General features: G+C 39.1%; 1 protein-coding gene across 1 annotated transcript; it reads right to left on the minus strand.

Moving 5' to 3' along the window:
• Positions 1–5,209: 5,209 nt before the first annotated feature.
• LOC136275347 (uncharacterized) lies at positions 5,210–6,952 on the minus strand. The gene has a single exon (XM_066084207.1). It carries the CDS (start codon positions 6,950–6,952, stop codon positions 5,210–5,212), a length of 1,743 nt encoding a protein of 580 aa, XP_065940279.1.
• Between the last annotated feature and the right edge of the window lie 5,091 nt (positions 6,953–12,043).

Genomic DNA, 12,043 nt, shown 5'->3' on the forward strand with positions numbered 1-12,043 from the left:
GCGTCTTCCGCGATTTGCAATAGTCTCTCGGCGAACAACTGAACACTTTCATTTGAATTTTGTCGAGTCTTACGCATTACTGCTAACGCGTGTTGGGGGTCTGTTATTTCTGCAAATCTATTTTTAAGGGATTCCTTAAGATCGTTCCAAGATGGGATTTCTTCAGACGCATCTGTTTCATCTAAATACCTTTTAATATAATCCCCAACTGAACCCTTACTCGTTATGTATGCAAGCATGGGGATCTCATGACCTTGTTTCCCAGACATAACACTGTACTTTTCAACTTCCTTTATCCACTGTTTAAATTTTTGAGCATCTCCCTCAAAAGGAGTTATCACAGAAGATAGGGGCACTGAGAGTGCGGCTGTTATAGCTTTAACTTGACCAATAAAAAAATCTTTTTCATCATCCTGATCTGGGACTCGGTGTCGAGTTTCACGAGTTTCATACGGCCTAGCATCATGATATGTTTCAAAAGTATTTTGTTTAATCTGCTCTTTTTCTGGGGATTTTTGACCTGTTTCTTGCCCTTTATTTTCATTGTTCTGACCCAACCCCGCGAATTGTTTTTCTAATTGCTCCATTTGATTTTTAAATTCTTTTTTATCAAACCCATCACCTGTCGCCATATTGGTTGCTTAGACAAAGTTGTTTACTTCGAGATAGCTATAAGAGACATATAGAAATGGTTCTTACCTTACTCTGTATTGAACTTCGCTCAGTCCTGGTCACTGGCACCAAGAAAGTTCATGTAAGCCTTCTGTCTTACAGGATCCTATTGAGGGTCAGCTCAAGCTTATGGATGACAAGTCCAGTATTTCTTTCTCAAGCGGTTTTATTAAGCGTGATCGTATAGTTACAATAACATCAGCTAATAGCAGCCCAAATCAGGAGTCTGCACAATCTCATTTCATATGGGTATATATAAGGTTTTACTTATGATGGACAGTTTTGACTAGTTCGGCCCATATACGACGATCATGAGTGAACATTTAGTGTTCAAAATTAAGATTAATATTTTATTTCTAAATAAAGTAACAAAACCGTCAAAACTGCCAATCAAAGAGTCTGGATGCAGGATGTGGGTCTCCGAGTCCTGGGTCTCGGCGTCCCCCACCTAGTATGAGGCATCACTTACTCACAATACGTTCATTCATACACGGCATAAAAGGTTACAAAGGTTAATATATAGAATACACAATACATGACTCAATATAGAATACTAGAGCATTCGTTGCAGACACAGAATCGCCAAATAGGTCACATGTTGTTAAACTCTCAATTTGGATATTATTCTGCCCGTATTATGCACCTGGTTTCATAACATCATTTAGGAATACTACGCATTGCTACAAGAGTCACAGAGTTCATTCTGTCAATTATCATTAACACCATTCAGTGCGCAGCATCTAGGTGCACATAAATATCATAGTGACCATTATGTAATACTAGCAATTCAAGGTCATAGCATGGCTATCTGTTTACAAAATTTTCATTTGAATTCATGTTTGTTAATTATATTTCGAAACGTTAGAAAGTGAAATACTTTTTTGGAATGTGTTTTGGTCTGTAGACATATGTCAACCCCCTGATGAAACAACAAACTCTTTGGTATAAATATTCTAAAATAAAACAATAAATAAAACCCCTCAAAAGGAATTTTTGTTTCACGGGGGGGGGGGGGGGGTTATAAAAATACTTAGTTTTCCGTTAGTTTCTATTATGAAATGAGCTATTTTAACCCAAAATGCATAGTTATCTCTCTTTGTTTGAACAAATCATTTATGTTTAATGAAAATATACATTAATGTTAAGTACATTTTTATAAAAAAAAAAATTAATTAGACAAATATCAAAATATGACTTTTAGTCAGGCTAGCCACCTGACTAAAAGTCATATTTTGATATTTGTCTAATGAACAATGCTATCGTCCGCAGTCCTTTATGTCACATTTCCCTGAAGTAATAACCCACCAAATGGTTTATGAAAAAAAAGTAAGCTGATCTAACCCATTATATTTTCGTATAAATTGGGTAGATATTGAATTCATTTCTAAAAATTAACTTTTTTGCTATTTTCTGTACATTAAAATGGTCGTTTTACCTTTCAAATGACATTAAATTTTACATAAAAGGTAACCTCATGCGGATTCATACGATTTTGACTTTAGTCTTACTGTGATGTAGGCAACATTTTTTTTTTACGATATAAAATATTTTTTTCAGCCAATCAGAAGGCGCGTTACAACCATAATTAAATCATTTCTTAAAGAAACGATAAACGGGAAAATCCTGACCATAGACTATTTTGAGCACAATTATAAAAAAAAGTTGTCGCTTCAATTTCAGGAATATCTAAAATGTTGGCGAAATAATGTCCAAAGGATGAATTTGCTCGAACAAGTGCCAAACGAAATATGCAATGATCAGTGGAATTTTTAGCTAATTAGACACATTGATTGATATTTTATATAATAAATGCGTTTATTAATCCGTAAGTATTGTAAACAGCGAAACATAGCCAAACAATTGAGAAAAAAAGAAAGCATTTTCTTCAATTAGTGAAATAAATCCTTCTATTTTGGTCATTTCATATAGCAACCATACACTTTTAGAACAGAAACCAAACGCATATTTTGTTTATCGATTGCAGCCTTTTAAGTGTCACATCGTGTCAATTTATAACATATATATTACATACCGTACCCTGAATAAGTGTACCTGTCAATATATAACATATCATATATATTACATACCGTACCCTGAATAAGGCTACCTGTAGCAATAAGCAGCTATTAGAATTAACTAATCCAGAATACCGGCTAACAACGATAGAAAAAAGTATATGCCCCCACTGTGAGATAATTAGATACTGAATACTGTACATAACGACTGTAGTTGTCACTTCAAACAGTTGTACTGTTAGGCCGTCGATATCTTCAACAGCTCAGTTTTAACTGTTAAACTCCATATATTTCTATTTATCTGTACCCAAAGACAGAGACATTAAAAAAAATGTCCACCGCGACTCGCACACTTTTTATTTTTTGTTTCTTCAATCAATATTTTATTCAAGCAAATATTTCAAATTATATACAATGTATTAACATATCAAAAAAAAATCGCAGATGGCTCCTTGTAAAAATATATATAATGATGCACTACGGTCCCTTTTCGCTTCAGGTTTCAAAATTCAACCAAAATAAATATCTCAAAGAGACAGATATGAAAAGAAGACTGCTTCAAATAATTTTGCGAGAAGTTCCAAGAACTTCAAACTATTTAAAGATGTCAGGATTACCATTTGTAAAACTTGTAAGATATAAAGAGAGAGCGTGTGAAAAGGGAAACTTTAGAAATAATGCTTTCAATTGCTTTTTCACTGTAAGACTGTAAACACTGTATTGTTTTTTAGAAAATAAACTAAAAGGAATGAAAACGGTTACCTTTCACAGAATAAAATTACCTTACAAATTTCAACACACTATATGAAACTCAAAATCTCGTTTATTTAAAATACATTTAAAAGTTAACTCTCCATCATCCGGACGAGCCCTTCTCCCCGTTTCGACTTTCTTAATCAATTTATATCTTTGAATAAACCCTATCCGTGCCCCGATGACGCTTGAGACCATGCAAAAAAACACCCCACTTACCACGGTCACTGACAACAACCTGCGCCTCTCGCCAACAGTGCCACCAAAAAAAATTGAACCTGGACCTGCAACATCCACCACACTTCTTGCTTTATAGTAACTTTTTGTGAAAATCTATGTATACCACCATAGAGTGAAGTGTTAACATACTTTAATATTATTAATGTAGAATCAAACTCTCCTGCGCTTGGAATAGTGAATCAATTCAGCAGTTTGATAATTCTAACGGGGCATTGATAGCAAGAACTCTTGTGACCAGGAACACAGAAAACAAAGTTCCTGTGCATCGTACAAACTTTTACAAAGTAACACATCTAAGAAAATAAGGTACACTTTATATTCGTTGCCGAGTTGAACCAAGAGTATGAGGTAATGACTTTAACTGAAAAAGGTAGTGATGATCTTAGAATGCCGGAACTGCCTGTCAATTTACAGGATCTCTTTGAACGGTCAACTATGAACATAGTAACAGAAAACAAGGAGACTGATCATCAGTTGCTTATGCGTTATCATGCATCTTTCGCCAAGTCTGATCGAGATTTAGAACAAACGGACATTAAAAAAAAGAATTAAAATAGGTGACAGTCTTCTTCCTATCAATCAAGTGCCAAGACGAATACATGTTCATATGCAAAAAGAAGTTTATGGGAATTTTGACGATTTGTTGCAACGAAATATAATTGAACCCTCCAAACTATGTCGTCCATGGGCATCCAATATACTAGTAGTTTCAGTTAAAAAAAAGAACGGTTCCATCGGAGTTTGTATAACCTACAAAGCACGATGACTATTATCCTATGCCAAGAACAGATGATTCTCTTGATCAGCTAAGAGTTTGTGCCGTTAAACAACTAAAACTGCAAAAGTACAAATACAAGTTACAGAAAATTGTACCATGTCAAGTCCAATCTATTTTTCACACTGTGCCAAATGAAGACAATTTTATCATGGAAAGGTTTAGGGCTTATACATAACTCAGATTGATAATAACAGTTAAAACTTGTAAGAACATATAGGATATTAACTGTAACATTCTGCTAGTGTGACTAAATAGCATGTAATTAACAATGTTCCTAAATTTCCATGTTTTACATTATGCCTTACACATGTTTTGATAAACCTAGCAAAGATGAACTGACATCTAAAGGGATGGCAGCAGAATTTAATGCAAATTGGTAATCTGGGTGTAATTAAATGTTTTGTACAATGCTAAACAAAATACTTACTCCGTAGTGCGTAAATGTACATAAAAAATGAGCACATGTTAACACCGGATGAACTAAATAAAAAACAAACCAAACCGGACATACAAGTTCCGAATTCACCACACTCCCCTATCGATTTTATGAAAAATCGCCAAATCAAATAAAAAAAAATAGTTACATGAAAAATCCATACATAACATTCGTGCCAAAAATGAACATGTCTTGTTCTAAGCATTGACTAAAAAAATCTTTACAGGTTTGACTACCTTATGAAAGGAGTTGTATGCAATCATAACAGTTTGAACACGGAACATCCACAATCAGTTCATAACTACATGTAGCATATCATTCACAGTCAAGTAAGTGGATAAGTTCTGTTATAGGTCTCACATATGAGTTACGAACATCATCACGAACAACGGTGACCATGACTTTCCGAATGACGTCATCTTTGCTTGGGAACACTTCCTTAATAATACCAACGGGCCAAGTGTTACGATGAAAATTGTCGTCCTTGACTAGAACTACTTCACCAACCTTAAAGGTCGCTCCTGGCAGTTGCCATTTTCTGCGAGTTTGCAGGCAGTCGATGTATTCGAGTTGCCATCTACGCCAGAAGTCATCAGCCAATTTTTGAACCATTTTCAACTGACTTTTCATAGCATCTTTAGGACCAAATCCTGTAATGTTCATTGATGAGGAAAGGTCGCATTCTTTCTGCGTCAGGATCATGGATGGGGAGAAAACCGATGGAGCTTCTGGATCGCTAGAGATAGGCAACAGTGGACGAGTATTCATAATGGCGCTAACTTCACTCATAAAGGTGCTAAGAACATCAAAGGTTAAGTCTTTAGGTCTGTTCTCCAACAGCAGGGCATCCAAAATACGACGGCAGGATCCTATAAGAAGTTCCCAGGCGCCCCCAAAGTGATGTGCATATGGTGGATTAAAGATCCATGTAGATCCAACCTTTTTCAGGTAATCTTGCACTACTCCACTTTCATCGAATGACGCACTTATTCCTAACTCCTTCATCGCCCTAATGAAGTTTGTGCCCCTATCTGAACAAAACTGGCCCACGGGGCCACGAATGGCCATGAATCTCCTCAGGGCATTGATAAAAGCTTCACTACTCATATATCCCACTAGCTCTATGTGTATGGCTATTGACACAAGACAGGTGAAAAGAATGGCCCAATACTTGGATGTAGTCCTGACACCTCTGGTAGTCTTCTTTACAACAACTGGCCAAGGTCCGAATGCGTCGGCTCCAACAAAGCTGAAAGGAGGTCCAGGCTCAATTCTGTCCAACGGTAGGTCCGCCATCTTTGTCCATCCTAGATTCCCATGCATTTTTTTGCACATAATGCATGATGTAATCAGAGAGTTCACGAGCCGACGGAATCCAACAATCCAGAAACCTGCGCCTCTGACTGCTCCTTCTGTCATGTGTCTACCCTGGTGATGAATTTCTTCATGGTAGTGACGTACTAACAATGTGGCAATATGGTGATCCTTAGGGATAATGATAGGTTGAGTGGTCAGGTGAGTAGCCTTCATGTGTTTAGTTCGACCTCCTACTCGCAGGATCCCATTTTTGTCTAGTACTGGATTGAGGGAGATTAAGTGACTGTTAAGTGGTGGGTGTTTTCCGCTTTTGATTGCATGAATCTCTGACGGATATCTGTCGTTTTGAGCCTGTGTAATGATAAATCGTTCAGCATCTTCTTTCAGAGCTACTGGATTTGATTTTTTACAGCGGGTTCTAGCCACAAATCGTTTGAGGCACACAATGGCACGGAATAAACTCATCCATGTTGAGAATTTCTTAAACCGCTCACACCATGTAGACAAGTCTCTCGGCTGTGACGATTCAGATCTCTGAGATGCAATAAAGGTTTTCTTACAAGTCACCTGTTTGTGAACTTCTTCGTCCATGTCTGGATTAACAAGGTCATAGGTTTGAGGTTGATCTCCAAGTTGTGTGTCATCCCTCAAGAAATCCGGTCCCAAAAGCCAAGTGCTTTGAGGCAACTCCCGTGTGCTGCAACCCCGGCTCGCAACATCAGCAGGATTCTGTTCGGGCATGATGTATCTCCAGTGTCCTGGTCCACAAAATTAACGAATTCTGCTTACTCTGTTAGACACATACACATGGAACCTTTTAGCATCGTTAAAGATGTATCCAAAGACGACTTGACTGTCTGTGTAAAAGGTGAAGTTGTCCTTAGGAATTTGTAGTTCTTCTCGGATAGTCTCTGCCATCTCTACAGCTAAGACTGAAGCACATAGTTCAAGTCTTAGGATTGTGTGCCCATGCGAAGGGGCAACCTTTGCTTTGCCGAGAAGAAATCCTACCTCGGAGTGTTTTTGGTGGAAAGCTTTCAAGTATGCTACAGCAGCCACTGCTTCTTTAGATGCATAGGAAAATATGTGAACTTCTAGGTGTAACGCCTTTCCTACAGAAAGTGGGCAATACATGCGGGGTATATGAATCCTATCTAGAGCATGAAGTGAGTCTACCCAACTTTCCCAGTCTGTCTGAAAACTGACCGGGAGTATGTCGTCCCAGTCGCACTTCGTGGTCATTGTCTCCCTTAAAAGCATCTTCCCTACCACTGTCACTGGGGCTGTAAATCCAATGGGGTCAAAGAGACTGTTTATGACTGATAAGACACCCCGTCGTGTGAAGGGCTTGGGATCTTTGCTTACCCTAAAGATAAACGTGTCGTCTTCAATGTTCCATGCAATTCCCAGGCTTCTATGCACTGGTAAGTTGTCTTGCATAATATCAAGCCCATGTAGGTCTTTGCTGAGATCTTCTGCTCCAAAATGTTGCAAAACTTCGACAGAGTTTGATGCGATTTTGTGTAGACGTAAGCGTCCTCCTTCGTAGAGAGCCTCTTGTGTACGCTTGATAAGGTCCACCGCTTGAGGTATATCACTAAAGCTCATCAGTCCGTCGTCAACATAAAAGTTACGGGATACGAAGTGTTGAACTTCCGGGTCTGCAGTCGAGACAGATTGTCTCAATCCAAACGTAGCAACTGAAGGACTAGGGCTGTTCCCAAATACATGTACTGTCATCCTAAATTCCTCCAATGGAGCGTCGAAGTCATGGTTAGGATGCCACAAAAACGAAGGTAGTCTCGGTGGTCTTCTCTCACTCGGAAATTATGGAACATCTGCTCCACATCCGCTATCACTGCATATTGATCTAACCGGAATCTCATCAGTACTCCTTGCAAGCTGTTAGACATATCTGGCCCTTTCATCAGTGAACCATTCAAGGACACTCCTTCAAAACGAGCGGATGAGTCAAATACCACTCTAATGGATTCTGGTTTTTTAGGGTGATACACACCAAACATTGGTAGATACCATCTCTCTATTCCATCTTCGAGCATAGGTGCCTTCACTGCATGTCCTCTATTGAACAATTTTATCATGAACTCCTTGGCATGCTCGTACTTTCTAGAGTTGTGTCGAAGGTTCTTGTCGAATGCTCTTGCACGCTGTAGTGCTTTGGTCTTGTTGTCTGGTAGACGTAGTCGGTTCTGCTTAAATGGAAGGGGAGCCACCCAATGACCACTGTCATCTCTCTCGAATGATGTGTTCATCAATTTCAGGAATTCTCTGTCTTCTATCGAGAATCCTATCTCTTCATCATGTTCGGTCTTCTGGAACAGGTTGTCGTTGACCAACAACTCACTGTTGCAGGGTTCAAAGGTTGAGGTTCTGCCATTCTTCAATGCGAATGTTTTGAAGGTCCTGACTTCGGGTCGGTGGGCTCCACCAAGACAAATTTGACCAACAATGACCCATCCGAAAGCAAGTCTCTGTGCGAAGGGTTCATCTTTCTCTCCGACTATCTGCTCATGAACTATGTGTGCACCGATAAGATCTCTCCCTATTAAAAGTTCTATATTTGCTGCTTCAAAAAGCGGGGGAACTTCAGATGCGATACAATTGAAATGGGAGTACTGCAAGGCGAGCTCTCGTGAAGGGATCTCCTCCCTATTACTAGGTAAGTCATTACACTCTATCAGTTCTGGGAACTCTAACTGACATGTACCATCTACAGACTCCACTGTGTAACCAGTACCGAATCTTCCAGTTGCTGAAACTGTTCCAGAGCAGAAAACTAATGTGTAGGAGACATCACCGCCATCATCCTGGAAGTAGTCAAAGATCGATGAGGTAGCCAGTAACCGATTGCTCTGGTCGTCGATAATCGCATAAACCAGCATCGACTTCCGTGGATTGGAAATAGTACTTATTCGAACAGGTACTATCTTTGCATAAGATGTACTTGCTCCATGTACCTTTGTACAGGCTGAAGAGACAATGGGTCTGTTCTCCCCTTCATAAGGGTTCCCCTCTCTGTTCTTCACGGCATATCGTCCAGAATCTTGTGCCTCTGATGGTTCTTCATGAAGAGCCGTCGGATGTAATGATGTTTAAGACACACTGCATTTCACATCTGCTTTACAGTTCTTAGCCCTATGTTTCTTGCCACTGCAACTCTTAAAACATATTCATTAGTTAGGATCATTTTCTTACGATCTCCTATTGGCTTTTGGCGGAAGGGCATACAGTCGTTAAGGGAATGTGAACAGTTCTTGTGTAGTGGACACATGTCCGTCACTTCCAAAGTTGTGATTGCCTCGGTCTTTCTAGCAGCTACTCTGGTTAATGGTAAAGTCCTGTTCACTGCATTCCCACTAAACTGTATCGGTTGCTGAGTCGAAAAGTTTGGTTGTTTCTTGCCCCCTTTCTTCCTTTCTTCTCATACTGGAATGCAGGGTCATTCTTCATTTCTGCCATGTTTTCCAGAAACTTAACGAAGACTGAAAAGGGTGGATATGCCACTCCCATACTTTGCTTATGTTTTGTGGCTTCTGAAGTCCACTTGTCCTTCAGATTCCATGGAAGTTTATCCACAAGTTCGTTAACACCTTTCTTTTAGTCAAAGTAGCTGAATAAGACTTCAAACTGAGGTTGTGCCTTTAATGATGCAATCTCGGATTCTAGGTCTGCCAGGTCGTAGTGCAGATGAAAGTGATTCGTCGAAATCTCTGGGAATTCTTAAATTTTCTTCATGATGTAGTTCTCGATCTGTTCTGCCGCTCCAAAGCGTCTCTCCAGCCTCTCCCAGATTTTTTTAATTGCGATGCTTGGACTGTCTGCATTACAGGCTCTTCTATTCTAGCTTGTCTTGAAGACTCAGGTCCCAGTTTTTCACATAATAATTCTAGTCTTTCTGTTTTCGTAGCTCCGAGTTCTTCCATAATGTTAATAAATCCCTTTTTCCATGAGACGTACATTATCGGATCGTCGTCAAATTTTGACAGCCTTGACATGATGAGGTCCTTTTTTACTTAATGCTTAGTTAATGTGTCTATCATGATCATCTGACTCTGCTGAGTTACTTCCGTCTGTCTCGGAGTTAAGGGTTGTACTTCGGGGTTCAGCTGAGTCTTAGGTGTGTCGTCGAACGGCCTCAGTGTGTGTAATTGTGGTGTCTCTTCTTGGACATAAGCAGTTGCTATAGGAGGGGAAGTGGAAGACTGTTTGGGTGTTGATACAACTGCATCCTCCTTTTGTCTGCAATCAATAAAGCTGTTGGACTGGGATGTCTCTATGACCTTTTCATGAAGCCTGCGATCCTGCTCGTACCTTGGGAGAAGCTTCAAGTATTCAGTTTTTACTCGCTCGAGAGACTCGGCGCAAGCTCTTGTAAACGTGGGTCTTATTTAAGAACACTGAGCTCGCTCTCTACCATCTTCATTTCTCGCTGGGCCTTCAGACGTTTTAGTTGAGCCTCAAGCACTAGTTCCTCATATAAATGTTTCAACATTGTGTGCTGGGCTTCTAGTTTTGCTTCTTTCCTTAACAGTATAGATCCTATCGATCGGCTTGAAGATTTACTATAGCCAGATGAAAGTGATCGCTGAGTCAGCGATTTGAATGATCCCTCTGAAATCAAATATTCAATTTTGCTTCTTCTAACGTTGATTTTTCCTAACAAAGTCTCTTTAATTAGGAGATGAGACGCAAGCTCATTTGCGCTCTGTTCTGTGCGTACAGTTCTCAAGAAATCACAAAATGCATTGGATGTTTTCTGATTCGTTTCGAAGCCTTTCACAAGAAGATCATCAATAGATTTAAGAGTTTTAATATCACTGCTTGATCTCTCAATTTCTTCAAAACACTCTCTCTACTCGCTCTTAATACTGTTTAGCCTTCGTTGAAAGGTGTCAACTCGAGCCTCATAATCTTCCTGAGCTGGTGTTGTCAGGGTTCTCATACGTGTGTCTTGTTGGTTCTGATCGCAGACTCATCTTGATGACCAATCTTACTGTTTACGGATTTTCACTGTGCCGTTTAACAAATAAAACTTCTCCTTGAGTAAAGTGTTTATTGCTCCTCCAGTGAGGGTGAAAACTGCAAAAGTACAACTACAAGTTACAGAAAATTGTACCATGTCAAGTCCAATCAATTTTTCACACTGTGCCAAATGAAGACAATTTTATCATGGAAAGGTTTAGGGCTTATTTATAACTCAGACTGATAATAACAGTTAAAACTTGTAAGAACATATAGGATATTAACTGTAACTTTCTGCTAGTGTGACTAAATAGCATGTAATTAACAATTTTCCAAAATTTCCATGTTTTACATTATGCCTTACACATGGTTTGATAAACCTAGCAAAGATGAACTGACATCTAAAGGGATGGCAGCAGAATTTAATGCAAATTGGTAATCTGGGTGTAATTAAATGTTTTGTACAATGCTAAACAAAATACTTACTCCGTAGTGCGTAAATGTACATAAAAAATGAGTTGGGCAAAAGTGCCTCGAGCACATGTAAACACCGGATGAACTAAATAAAAAACAAACCAAACCGGACACGTCAGTTCCGAATTCACCACAGAGTTGCTACCTGGTTTTCTTCTCTAGACTTGTGTTCAGAATATTGGCAGGTTGCTGTTGACTCTCAAGACAAACAAAAAAAACAGCACTCAAAACTGGACCAAATTTGTTAGAATATTATGTAATGGCAATTGGCTAGTTCAATACTCTGGAAACCTATGAAAGGTAGTTGGAAACAGTTTTTGCGTTTACTGAAATTTGTCTTATCTATCAAAATGACACGATAGTCTATGAATAAAA

This window comes from Magallana gigas, chromosome 5 (assembly GCF_963853765.1).
Source record: "Magallana gigas chromosome 5, xbMagGiga1.1, whole genome shotgun sequence".
NCBI classification, from domain to species: domain Eukaryota; kingdom Metazoa; phylum Mollusca; class Bivalvia; order Ostreida; family Ostreidae; genus Magallana; species Magallana gigas.